The sequence below is a fragment of the Grus americana genome, chromosome 3 (assembly GCF_028858705.1).
Source record: "Grus americana isolate bGruAme1 chromosome 3, bGruAme1.mat, whole genome shotgun sequence".
Classification (NCBI taxonomy): domain Eukaryota; kingdom Metazoa; phylum Chordata; class Aves; order Gruiformes; family Gruidae; genus Grus; species Grus americana.
Genome location: NC_072854.1, coordinates 107,412,260 through 107,426,442, shown reverse-complemented (window position 1 = coordinate 107,426,442; position 14,183 = coordinate 107,412,260). Strand labels below are relative to the sequence as shown.

Genomic DNA, 14,183 nt, shown 5'->3' with positions numbered 1-14,183 from the left:
CTTTCCCAGCCTGCCCATCCCATGAGAACCAGCAGCATTTCTAAAAATAGGAAATTCCTCTCACTGGGAACATCCCAAGTCTGTCTCCTTTCCCATTAGACGTCAAGAGCATTAGCTAATCTATACAGTGCCAGTTTAGCAGAATGCCATGGTATCAAAACTGAGCAATCCACAAGGGCCACCTTGTGCCCTGAATTTCAAGGCAATAGTTGTTCCTGTTATTGCATCCATGTTTCAAGGAACATGAGTGAGGAAACTGAGTTTAAAGGAATGATTCAGGGGCCAAGACCAGGTTCTGAAGCTTTTTATTTGTCTGAACTCAACTCTGAATTAAATTCACTGCCTTGTTGCTGTTAGAAAGACTAACATGACAGATAACACAGTCCCTTCCCCAATGGCAGACTAGTGCTAGCAGCAGTCAGCCTCAAGTAGCTAGCAGCAGGGCTTTGCAAATGGGTAGCAAGCTTTCCTCCAACGAATGCTGTATAATCCTGAGAAACAGAGCTGTGTGCTGGTTCTCTTCCACGACAGCACTACATGATCATAAGAGCCACCTACCCCCCACAGAGGAACCCATGAAGTTTCCCCAGTAGCAGATCTGCAAGTTTAGGCCTGTCAAGCAGTTGAGGGTGATGCAGTCTGTCATAGCTGAAGTCCACATCCCCTCATCATGCAATGAGATCACCAGCACTGACACAGCTGCTGCTCTCAGGCTCTGGTAGAAAGTGTAACGAAGGAGCTGCCTGCAGTGATTTGTCCTACTGAGCTCCTGTGGCTCATGCAGTTCTTCGTGGTGGGCACCCGTGGTGTCACAAGTGTGCTAGCTGGACCCCTAGGATATACAGGTTTCATTTACATGCCTATTGAGAAGTGTTCCCAGCATGTCATGGCCCAAAGCATCCTGCCCTTCACTGCTTCTGTATTATCCCTTGCCTGGAGAACAGCCATTTCTCTTCTGGTCCTTTTCACATACTAGGGCATGGATCTATGTCCACATGTAAAGAACTAGTCATTGCATTGCCTCGTCCCTTGCTCCGTGTCCTTCTGAGCATGAGGCAGCAGCAGGCTGCAGCGATGCCCACAGGGAAGGTATTTGTACCAAAGAAGCACAGTCTTGGCTGCTTTGACAATTTGATAATAATATGGATGCTATCCATTTGTAAAACATTGTTTTGGTGTCATATAATGAGTCCAGGCCATCCTGCTGGGAGAGAAGATGAGAAAGGAATAACTGTACTGAAATAAATGAGGACAAAGGGGAGGACCACAGGTCAGGTCATGCAGTACAGCAGAGCTGGGGCAGGAGTTAGGACTTCCCCATAATTCATTGTCTTGTGCAGTCTGCTGTGCTAATTGAGCCACCTGGTAACAGCAACTCCTGCGCTTCAGTAGCGGTGCCACCCCTGGGGGGCTGAGCCATACACACTCTGCTAACTGTCAATCTCAACCTACACATGCCCTGAACTAAGCAGATCCAAGTCTGTCAAGTTCAGTGATGCACTGGCCAAGTTGTATTTGATCCCTGTTTCAGGGTAGTACTTCCTGGGTATATCCTGAACACTTAACTTCATCTTCACCCTGTGTATGTTGCCTCCTTCCTTTCCCATGTTAGTGGTGAGCACAAGGCCCTAGCCAGGAGGTAAGGACTGGCAGCATCATTCCCCCGTTGGCTTTCTTTCCAGTACACACTATTCCAGCCTTTTTCCATCCTTCCACCCAGTTCCATGCTGCTGTCTGCAGTGCAGCCTGGGCTTCCCACAGCAAAGGAACAAAAACCACACACTAACTTTGGCTGTCTCTCCTGGGAAGGAGGAATTCCCAATGACCAGCAGCTTCAGCACCAGGGATGTTTAGTCACTCACCAGCCTGACAGCGAGAAGAAAAATGCTAATGGACAACAGTCTTAAGCAGTGCAGAGCTCTCAGACTGTGTCTCAAATAGCCATGCTTGGAAGGGAAAGGCAAACACCAAGGGAATTGATGTTCTCCCACTTCATGCAACCTTGTTTAGGGTACAATGGCAACAAGAAAATATTTGTTCCAAAGAGTTTTGTCACGTGTGCTAGCAACAGCATGATACACAACTGAAAACATCCACCCTGAAAGCCTCTAAAAGGGAGACATTTCAAATACTTGCTATAATACTCCCCGCTGGTGATGTTTGCTTATATTCTGTATTTCACTCCACCAGGGAAGGTGAAAGTGCACTGGTTAGTTTTGAGTTCCCAGTTCACCTCCATTACTGCAGTGCAGTAGCTGCTCTGCCAACTTGCCTGATTTTACCAGAGTCTCACAAACGCGCACAGTTGCTACAGTCACACTGTTCTGCACTTCCTCTAAGAGCAATGCAAAAATAGCATAAAATCTGCACAGTTCTGGCCCTTCTTATTTGTAGAAATATCTGAAGCCGCAAGTCTAACTCTTCTGACCTGAAAGCAGGATGCAAACAAAAACTCAAGATTATATTTGGGGTTTGGGAAGACCAAACCATGGTTTTGTTCAGGGTGAGGGGAGGGGGGGAGGTGCTGTCTTCATGATTTGGTTTGGAAATACTGCTGTGTTTTACGTTTCCAGAACTGGAAGAGGAAAAAAATAACGCAAAAGAACTGAGATTAAGTAGTTGCACAGATAAAAAGGGCTGTAGTGTTTGGGTTGTTTGGTTTTTTTTTAACTTCTGACAACATATAGCAAGTTCTTAATTTTTGTCTCATTTCAAACAGTTGATCTAAAAATCAGACTTGTTAGATCAACTGTTCGATTTGTCCATTTTATTGTCTACTGTGCACTCCAGAAATATCCTAAGTATCTGTTTCGTCAAGGAACGATAGTCATGCTAATCAGTATCTCACAATTTGCATTATTTATGCACGTCATGTATTCTTTCAGCATCCTGAATAACAATGGAGAAGGACTGTTTCCTAGTCACTGATAGCAGCTATCACTTACCGATGGCCATTTCAGGCCAGGTTTTCAAACCTGATTTCTCACTAGATTTAAACTGTGTACTGGAAGAATTCAATTTGTGTTTGGACACTATAGTAAAAAAACTTCCTTGGATTTCCAGCTATGCATCAGTGCTGCTCTGCACCGACTCTATTCAGATGCCTTCTGAGGTCTCTAAATCTGGCTAGGAACTGTTTGAGCATTGGCCCAAGCACAAGGAAACAGTCCATCTATCATGAATGACAAATATATAAATGTGTAAAGGGTAGAGGAGACGAGTATTTCTGTGTGCACATAGAAGCTAAACAGGCTGTGGTAAGGAAACTTTGCTCTGGACAACTCTCTCATGAGTTTTACTCCTGATGAGTAAATACCTGACTTGAACATGCCTAGTGAGGTTTCACTCAATTTCCACTGACATAAAGCAAGAGCCCTGTCAGACTCCGGGCCTCTTCCCAACCCTGAAACCCCTGCAGTAAACAACGTGAAAGCAAAAGGCCAGAGTCTGCCACTCCAGGTACTGGTTAATATAAATGTTAGCATTAGAAGTCTGACACCAGCCCATCTTTCCTAGCTGAGAACATAGGCAGATTTGCTGTGCTTTATTGAATCTTTTTGCCTTTGCTTTGGAAACCTTTAAGTCTCCAAAAGGTATGTAATGTTTCCGTTAGTTCTTGGTACTCAGGGGGAAGAAATGCAGCTTTGGAAACCTTTAAGTCTCCAAAAGGTATGTAATGTTTCCATTAGTTCTTGGTACTCAGGGGGAGGAAAAACTGGCTAGCTGGAGGATGTAGCTCCTAGTGCTGTGAATCACCAGCTCCAGGACAGATTATTTCTTTGAGTATAGGCAAAGGCAGAAGCAATCGACAAGCTGAGGCCTGCTCTAGAAATTATGACATGTAACATCCATAGAAATCTTCTCATCCTGAAGGACTCGTGTCTACTTCCCAACTCACCCACAGTTATATGTTACAGGAATCTCTTTACATCCTCTTGGAAGGCAGCCACGTCCAGGGAGGAGTATGGCAGCTTTTTACAAAGATGGTTTAGGATGAGCTGCAGTAAAATATATCCAAAACCCATCCCTCGCTTTTCATCTTCCCTTCTGTCCTCTCCTTGCTGGCACCACCAGCTCCTCACCTTGAGAGAAACTTGCCCAAATCACTGTTCTTCAACCCAGTCCCAGCTGTTTCATTTCTCATACTCTTCCTTTTCTCTGCTGCACCACCCCTCCCTAGGTCTCACAACAGCCACCCACCCTTGCTTCCCACTCGCTTTGTGTGTCCTCAGAGGGATGTGTCACTTCCCCCTCCCTTCCTCCCGTCATTTTCTTCTTCTGACCATCGTGTCGCCTTTCTTCTCCTTTGCTTACAGCCATCTGTCACACTCAGGTAACACCTGCCCCTCCTGGCACATTTTCCCCCTCCAGTGTGGGCTGCCTTCTTGTTTTGCCATGACATCGTCTTCTTCCCTGAACTTTGAAGGGCTTTCAGGCAGGACATCACAGTGACCAGTTAGACTAAACTTCCAAACCCTCTTACTCAATTTAAAATTCAGATCAAGTTATTAACTCCCTGGAACAGGCACTCATTTCATCTCCAAGAGCTGTTCCCTCTCTAGGTAGTCAGTGTTTGCTATGCCAACTATCCCATCTTCCAATGCTGTCCTCAGATTGGCTCTGTGTGTCTGTCAGTTGACAAATAGGGACACAGCCATAAAATTCTGCCCTATAGAGGGCTGTGATCTAGTGAATTTTCAATCTCTGGGTAACACCAGCTTTAGAAGGACAAGAAGGGATCTCCCAGTGACTGAAATTCAGCATGAAGGAGGTGGATTGCTAAAAGCAGCAGCAGCAACATAATTTAAAGCACTAGTGACAGCAAACTGTGACATATCTGGTGCAAAGCAGCAGCAGCTTCGGGTTTTTCAACATTTCTTGATCTTACCATTCCTGTTCCATTCCACCCAAACTCCATCACCACAGGAGCTGTGGCCGCAGTTCCACAAGATGGAATATCCAGTAGCGTGCTTACTATCAGACAAAAAACCCAAACAAAAAACAACCACTAGCATAGCTACATGGTGAGAAATTCTGCACCAATACATGCATGCTCATTACTGGTTTAAATTGGCTTAAAAATGTTACAGGCAGGCAGATTTTATGCTGGGTCAGGTATCATCCATCTTCCCACAGTCAGCATGAAGATTGTATCGTGCCTGGTCTGACTTGACAGAAATGTAATTGCATAATCCTGCCAGATCTTAGTGAAATGCATGCTACCAGGTATTCAGTAGTGCACAGACAAGTATTCATTAACCCAGTCTGCCTTATGGAGTCTAGGTGGCAGGCTGTCTACGAGAAGATCATTTTCTCTGTAGGCTGAATCCACTGATGGTCCTACTGACTTGTCAGCTTTGTGTTTAATCTGTTGAGTCCTTTTCATACTGTCAGAAGAAAATCTGTCCCATGAAAAAGGGATCTGTTAGAAGAAAATTCTCATGATCATCTTGTCCTCCTAGTACTGTATGGCTGGGATTCATTTTCTATTCATGTTCACCTTATCTGGAGGTTGTGAAAGAAGCTGCATCAGTGATATTACAGTATGTTTAAATACACATCATATTTTTCAATAGAAATGCAAGTGCAACCACAGATAGCCAGGAATTACTGAACAAAAAATTGTCCCTGTTACATTTCTGCCTGAACATCCCTGTAATAATAGTTTTGCATTTATGCAGCTTTAGCAAGCAGATGGCTTCCCAAATGTCCTGTAACTTCACAATAAAACTGTGCTATGTTATGTGGATAGCTTCGCCCATCACTGAAACACTGCCAGATCAGAGATAGTAACTAGCTGCTTTTGTGAGAGGCCTTAGCAACACTCTACAACACTAAGAGAGGGCATAAAGAGACATAACGTGTTTGTAGTAGAATGAGCAAAAGGACACTTTGATAACTCCTAATTTGACTGTAGATCGAGATCAGTTCTTGGTCTAAGCTCACACACTAAAAAACTACCAGAAGAAAGAGTCAGGCCCTATGCATCTGCAAAATAAAAAAAGAGGTTGGGGGGAGGAAATCCAAGCAAGGCTATAATTAGATTTAGTTACAGAATGAGCTTCATGTGTTTTCAGGTGTTGAGGACCTCCAGCTCTGGCTAGAGTTAGGGAAAATGTCCCAAGTTCTCTATGCTGTTGAAGAGTCCTCTGAAAATGAAAGCTCTGAACTAAACATCAAAATAGGAATTTAAGACCTTATTTTTAAACATCTTTTTTATTCACAGCTTAGTGTTACACTGTCACCCTGCTATCCAAATACTTTAGTAACAATCTACTTTTTTTATATATGCTAAAAGCAAAACTAAAAAGTCAACCCTATGAATCACCTATGTAGCAGTTCTCTAGGCACTTGTCTGAGAAACCACCATCACAGTCAGTGACTCCAAGCAGACAGTTACAGAGGCCTGTCCTACCTGACCTTTCCATGTGTCACACTACTTATTAAGGAACAACACTCATGCAAATTTTCCTCCCCTTTCCTCTGAAGCGTTGTGTCACTTAACAAAATACACATACACCTTTGTTTTCCTGCCCAAGTAACTCCATACAGGAGAATGCAGGGGTGATCAGCACTTACTAGAACTGCACGGAGAGATGTTTCTTGCTTAGCTGGGCACCAACAGGAGACGTCTCTTGCTTTCCCTAAGCGCCAAAGCAAGCAGGACATACAAGAGGAGCATGTGGGCTGGGCTTTTGTCCCAGTATGGGATGCAGATGAGTCCGTGCTGTTGTGACTGCTCTGAAACATCACTGAGTAACTCCCCAGGGCTTTGTTCTCTCTTTACTGGAGATATGCAGGACAGCTGTCAGGAGAGTATCTCCAAACAAGCAAAGAAGCTGGGAAAGAAAGTCTGCTAATCAATCTAGACATTTAATGAAGTCCACAGGGACATTTGAGACTCACTGTATGTTACTGTAGCAGCTGGGAACATATATGTGATTTGACAAGATTAAGTGCACAAACATCTCCAAACAAAGTCACCCTGACTCATTGCTTCCATGGTGAAAAAGCAAGCTGTGTAGCTCTGCATATGAAGAATAAACTATCCTGCCACGCTAGATGACTTCCAGCACACCCTAGACAGAACTGAACATGAGGTGTGGGTGTGCATGCCATGTTTCGCAAAGTTTGAGGGTTGGGGAGAGTCCCCATTTGTAAATTCATTGATCTACTTGCAGAGGTACAGCTTACAGCCTGAACCCAGTCCAAGTGAAATGAGGTATCAGCATTGTCCCTGTCCTGCTGCCAGTGCCTCCTAACACAATTTGGAAAGGAGTCAGCACATGCAGCATTACAGCAGATATGTAGTTAGACCTGTGGAGGTGAGCTCCCTGCAGTGAGAACATCTAAGGTTAAAAGGCTGTTAATATCTGAAAGCAGGCAGGACCAAGTTTATTTCAGTTGTAAGAGGGTCTGAGTCATTGTTACTGAGGTCAGACACACAGACTTGGCAAGATCTACAGATATCAATATAATGCGTTGAATGCTCAGCAGGTCTCTGTCAAAGGCAATACTAATTCTGAATTCTCTGAAGTTCTTAGTGCCAAACAGGGCTGAGCAAAGAGCCAGGGCCCAGCATTGCTTGCTGCTGCCTAGGGAAGGTGCTGGTACCCTAAGCGAGCAGAGGGCCACTGGTGGGACAAACATCTATCTCCTTCATCTATGATTTCTATAGATCCCATGGAAGACAGCAGGGCAAGCTGTCCACATCCAAGAGCACCTCCCCACCCTTTTCTTGTAAGGAGCAACCTATAACTGACCAAAGCAAAACACTGCCCAGTAATAAGACTTTGCAGTTGTATAAAAGTTCTCAGTGGCAAACAGCTAATACCAATTTATCCAGCTGAACAGAAAATTCACACAGGTTTTGCTCCTGACTCGAGAGCCAAGATTTCACCCCATTTGCTTAGTCACAAGCAAGAAAAGGCCGGTGGCAAAAAATCAAGATCAGAGCTCAGCAGTCCTCCCTTCTGTAGTTCTGATCTAATGACTAGGATGCACTGGTTGCCCTCTAGGTATTGGAGAGGACAGAAAGAAAAAAAAAAAGCAGGGGAAAAAGCACTGAACTAAATTGAAATGAATTATCATACATTTATTCATGAAAGCCAAGATTAAAATAGTATGTTAAAGGATTTGAATGCAAATAGCATGTGCTCTGTCCTGATCTCTCCTAACAGAGTGCAGCACTCTGGCAACACAGATAACCTCAAATGTTGCACAATATATGACAGCTGACAAAGCAGAGGGGAAGCACCAGTCTGTCAGTGAGGCTTTAAAGAAGGTGAAAAAACACCACAGAGCTAGGAAAGAAGGTCATTTTGTTGCTGTTATTGTTTTAAAAACAACTCCACACACACACACTATCATGCCCTGTGTTGCCTAGAGATGGACGAAGTCTAACACTGGGCATCCATTATCCTTAGTGAAATGTGAACATGTGGATGTTCAAATGTCGATGTTAGTACGTGAAATTTGAACCCAGCGTTCGTAGCTTGAGTCCACCTCTGGTGTTCACAGCAATGCTGCCTTCTAAGCTTTAAGTACAGAGCAAAGTAAACACAAATCATTTTGCTTTGTGCACATGCAGCAGGTCTGACAGGATGATTACTCAGGTAAGGCAGGTTATTTGCATCCTGGGTTTTGAATTGGATGGGACAAAGTCTCACACAACTAGACAAGACCTGAGAGTTATTAAGCAGTAGAGATACACATCTCAAACCGGTCTAGGTGCAAATACTGTAATTATCCAGCTTTCTACAGCCTTTGTAGGCTGTGCTGATGGCCAGTAGTTCAGAAACTAGACCTCTCTTGTTGCCACATGCAAGACTTCTACAGTAGCTGGTTTAATATAGCAGTTTCCCCATGATACACATCTGAATGAAGCGTCTGTAGAATAAGTTCAAGACTTCTTTGGGTGATCTCTTAATATGGAGAAGCTATCCTTAATTGTGCACGTCTTGGGTGTTGCAGTGTGAAGGACAGTGCCTCCTCTCCACCTTCTTTGGGAAAAGGAACAGTTTCATGTTTCCTTTGTCAAGCTACCTGATCTACTGGGGAAACTTCCTCTTTGCAAGCTTACCCTCAGATGGCATGGGTCAGGTACAGCAAGCCGGTTTCTCCCATGCATGTGCATCTCTGCTTTTCCTCCACCCCTTGCAGGTTATGACTTCGCCGCTGTGCTGGAGTGGTTTGCAGAGCGGGTTGACCGCATCATTCTCCTTTTTGATGCACACAAGCTGGACATCTCTGATGAATTCTCTGAGGTCATCAAGGCCCTGAAGAACCATGAGGACAAGATGAGAGTTGTTCTCAACAAGGCTGACCAGATAGAGACTCAACAGCTGATGCGGGTGTACGGTGCCCTCATGTGGTCCCTGGGAAAGATTGTCAACACTCCTGAGGTCATCAGGGTTTACATTGGCTCCTTCTGGTCCCATCCATTGCTCATCCCCGACAACCGCAAGTTGTTTGAGGCAGAGGAGCAGGACCTGTTCAGGGATATCCAGAGCCTGCCCCGCAATGCAGCCCTGAGGAAGCTGAACGATCTCATCAAACGAGCACGGCTGGCCAAGGTGGGTGTTGGCAGAGAAGATCCCAAGCATTCAGTTTGGGCTGTTTGCAGTATGCAGACTGGGTTTGGGAAGTGGGTTTGGCCAGTTTGGCTGGCAGAGCTGGTGGATCCTACTCTTTTTCCATCCCACTTCGCTCAGGCCCAGCATATTAGTTCTATGCACTTCAAGGAAGAAAGCATCTCCTTTGCTCAACCATGTCAGGCCAGAATGAGGACGATACCCACAGATCAAAGCAGGTAGCACTTGAGGGGATGTGGAAAGCAGTTGCTCCGTGGTAGCAACTTGAGAATTAGGACCAATCCACTATGTCAGAATCGCACAAGGGAACTGGTAAGCTGTACATCTTTTGCCTTAAACTTTCTTAGCCAAGAGAGATACCTGGCTTAGGATACAGAGGAGGCAGAGACTCAGAAGAATGGCAAATAGGCCTGCCATGAGTGTGGAAAAATAGCTATCGGAGCACTGCCAGAATTCCAGCACTTAGCACTGGAATGATAATCAGCAGATAGGGGCAAGCTGAGGAGCTGAGCTTGCTGTTCTGGGCGGGGTTGACTTCCTGGCACAGATACTCTCTGCTGGGAGGAATTTTCTGATGTGTTCTTTAACACTTGTCTTCTTCATTCCATATTATTTAATGCCCTTCAGGTCCATGCCTACATCATCAGTTCCCTAAAGAAGGAAATGCCCTCAATGTTTGGGAAAGACAATAAAAAGAAAGAGCTTGTTAACAACTTGGGAGAGATTTATGCCCGGATTGAACGGGAGCATCAGATCTCACCAGGAGATTTCCCTAATCTGAGGAAGATGCAGGTAAGCCGTGGCATCTTGGCCAGAACACCAAACATCCAAGGGAAGAGTGTTAGAGTAACTGCAGGGAATATGAGAGAAGCCACACAGACCTTGATTATTGTCGCTCATGGGAAGAGCCCTGATGTAATGTTGAAGCAGGCCTTGAAATATGTGCAGGCTGTATTTGCGCATGAACGCTTTTTGCACATAGAGCTCATATGAAGCTACAGCTGCCTTCATTTCCCAAATATTTGCCTGAATATCACTTTACAGGAAATTATGTCTTGTATTTTTCTTTATTTTTAATTCTAGGTTCCATTTTCAGATTTTTCAGGCCTAAGAGTACTGCTAATTTATATTAAAAGGAAAGCTATATCTGGAAAAGCCTACATATGCCCCTCTCTTCAAAAGCTGGTTTTTTTTTTTTTTGTCTTCATTCTTTGTTTCTAGAAAGAGAGAAAGGAGGCTGTGAAAACTTAAAGCCCCTTTTCTATTTTAAGCAGAGAAGCAGGTTTTCTGTTCTGTAGAGCGGAGACCTGAGTGTTCACATAAGTCAAAGGCTTCAAAGGACCTTGGATCAGGGCCTTGTATTGTATATTTAAACAATGCTGGACACTGCTGCATTGCTGCGTGGCTTCAGTCCAAGCAGAAACCTGTTCTGAGTTGCTAGCTGTTGAAGTCATTACTAGCTCCCTATGGAAAACACAGCATCTGCTCTTTTTTGTTATTTTCCATAAGTTCATGGGAATGAGATCTATGGAGTGTATCCAATAGAAGATCCCATTCACTGCTTGTTAAAAATGTGTAAGTGTTTTAAAATAACTGTATCACTCCAGTTGGAGTGAATAGATGGGATTTAATGAGTAAAGGGTGAAATATAAAGCTATGGGTCATTTTGCAGTTTTTAGGAAAGATATCTGCAGGCCCTGCTCAAAGCACTTTGCTTAGCTGTGAAAATTACAGAAACCGAGTCATGCTGCAAAGACACGCTCACGTCTTTACGGACATGCTATCTTTATGGCATCTGAAAGATGCCCTGCACGAGGAGGAGTTCACCAGTAAAATAGTCTTTTTCCAGGGTGGTATCTCCTTCCCAGAGGGGGAGAAGCAGCAGAGCACTGGCTGGAGGATGTAGCAAGAGCTGCACAACCAGTTTGCCTTGAACAATTTGGTCTTCAAGGAGAGCGCTTCTACATGGCTTGGAAAGGAGTTGTCTTATTCGCATATGACCATGATCTGAGGCTTTGAGTAAACTACATCCCCTCTCTGTACTGTCAGTTTCCCTTTGTAAGCTGGGAAGATCATTTTCTGTAGGGCTTAAAGAAGATTTAAGTAAGAGCGAGGTCAGTCAGGGAGACCCCGTCATATGCTGAGGAGCAGGGCAATCAGAGGAGCGAATCCTGAGCTCCCCACTCATCCTCTGCAGTAGCAGTGTTTTGAGCCAAACACCAGACAGGCATCCCACTCTGCTCTGTGACTGCACTACACGTGCACATGTCGCTCACCTCTTCCTGTGTTGTCCCACTTTAAGGATCAGTTGCAAGCCCAGGATTTTAGCAAGTTCCAGCCTCTGAAGAGCAAGCTGCTGGAGACCGTGGAAGACATGCTGGCCAATGACATCGCCCAGCTCATGGTGCTCGTACGCCAGGAGGAGTCACAGCGGCCAACCCAGATGGTTAAGGGAGGAGCCTTCGAGGGCACCTTGCATGGTCCATTTGGCCATGGCTACGGCGAAGGCGCTGGTGAAGGGATCGACGATGCCGAGTGGGTGGTGGCCAGGGACAAGCCCATGTACGATGAGATCTTCTACACACTGTCACCTGTCGATGGTAAAATAACTGGTGCCAATGCGAAGAAGGAGATGGTAAGGTCTAAGCTGCCCAACACAGTGCTGGGCAAGATATGGAAACTGGCTGACATCGACAAAGATGGCATGCTGGATGATGAGGAGTTTGCCTTGGCGAATCATCTCATTAAAGTCAAGTTGGAGGGTCATGAGCTGCCAAATGAGCTCCCTTCCCATCTCCTCCCTCCATCCAAAAGGAAAATAACAGAGTGAAAGGAAGGTTACAGGGGAGAGGGAAAGGGAGGGGAAAAAAAGATCTAGAAAAACATGTTTACTTAAGTTATACCTTTAGATGTGAGATCACCTTTGGATTTATACTTATTTTGCTGTATGAAGAAAAAAACCCAAGCAGAACAAAAAAGTCCAATCCTCCTTCATGATAATATGCAATTAACTCTTCCAGTGTAATGTCCCTGCTTTCTAATGTGTAGTCTGTAAATATGAAGGTAAAGAAAGGATGTTGAGACTAGGAGAGTCTAATAAGCAGGAGCAGAAGAAAAAAGAAAAACGTGAAGTGGGCTGCATTTTTTGAGAGCGGAATAGGCACCAATAGAAATCTGCTAACTGCCAGTGTCACTCCTGAGCTTTGGCTGCACCTTCTGCTGTTTAATGGGTCTCACAAACCTCAGGAGACTGAGTTCTTGATAGGGAAGAGGAAGCCACAAGGTCTCAAAGCTATTGGCCAAACTAAAGAGCACTTCCTAATTAACATAAGCCCACACTAAAATACTAGATACTAAACCCCAGAGTTAAGAATTTTAGAAACCTTGATTCACTGTTAGATGCAAATTTTACAAGTGTTTCCCTGTCCTTGAAGAAAAAAGTATAAATAAAATCTGAAACAGCTCTGAACTGGGCACCTGGAGTTACTCATTGTTCGCTGTGGGACAGGCACTAAGAATTCCCCGATCACCTCCACCTCCCATTTAGTCCCCGGGGGGGACATTTGTTCTGCAGGCATGGCCAAGAGAACCACCCCCAGGGGAAACAGAAGGAGGGGGCACTAGAGGCAGACATCAGGTGGGTTGGGAGGGAGGAACACCACTCCCAGACTCACTGAACATTTCACAACCAGTGGATAGCGTTTTCTCTTTGAACAATGGTGGTGTTTATCATTCCTGTGAAATGGTCTGTTTGCTCTCATCGTGCACAGCGGAAGCTCCTAGGTCCCATTTTTACAAAAGGAACCCCACACCATCAGGTCCATGATAAGAATAGACAACACAGTGGGGCAGTGGACAGAGCTTGCTCTACTGCCTGTGCCCCCACAAACATAGCCCAGATGTTGAGAGCCTTCACCCACCCTCCTCCTCGCCACACAGTAACACTCGATCCCCTCCAGAACCTCTACCCTGAGCCAAGAGACCTTCCTCCCCTCTTTCATGCTCTGTGAAATTTTTGTTTTCAAGACCTGATTTTGGCAAAGTCCCTCGATTTCCTATTTTGTTTGTCCCAAACACACATACACGCACGCACTCTTCTGGTTTTTGTTGTCGCTTTGGAGCAGCGTGTTGTCCCAATTCCTGTTGTCACTTTATATAAGCTGAGCTCCTACTGTGATGAAAAACCAAGACAAGTATAACTTATTTTATATCTCTGTGTTCATATTATATAGAGAAATATATTCTGTGTATGTAGGATGTGCTTATTGCAGTACATTTATCACTTGTCTTAATTAATGCATTAACCTTTTTTGTACCCTGGTCCTAAAACATTATTAAAAAAGAAAGGCCAGATCTGTCTATTTCTTTACATAGCCAAATGAAATGCAGCAGAAGAGGGGGAAAAAAAATCTTATTTCCACATGGAACAGAATGAGGAAATCAGCACGTTGCCAAACGTGCACGTACAGATCAGCCCTGCCGGACTCGGGTGTTCAGTGCTGACTGGTTAACATCTACAACGTCTCCTTTCTCTTCTGGCAGTCTAATCACAACTTCAATACTCACTGAAGCAAGTGGAATTGTACCCAC

At 44.7% G+C, this 14,183-nt stretch overlaps 1 protein-coding gene across 1 annotated transcript in view; it reads left to right on the top strand.

Moving 5' to 3' along the window:
- Window positions 1-13,944, top strand: part of EHD3 (EH domain containing 3) — a 29,456-nt gene extending 15,512 nt beyond the window's left edge. Inside the window, exons 4-6 of the mRNA XM_054820120.1 lie at window positions 9,163-9,575; window positions 10,221-10,385; window positions 11,896-13,944. Coding sequence (XP_054676095.1) covers window positions 9,163-9,575; window positions 10,221-10,385; window positions 11,896-12,423 — 1,106 coding nt within the window. The 3' untranslated portion in view covers window positions 12,424-13,944. The remainder of the gene's footprint in view (window positions 1-9,162; window positions 9,576-10,220; window positions 10,386-11,895) is intronic.
- Window positions 13,945-14,183: the final 239 nt, after the last annotated feature.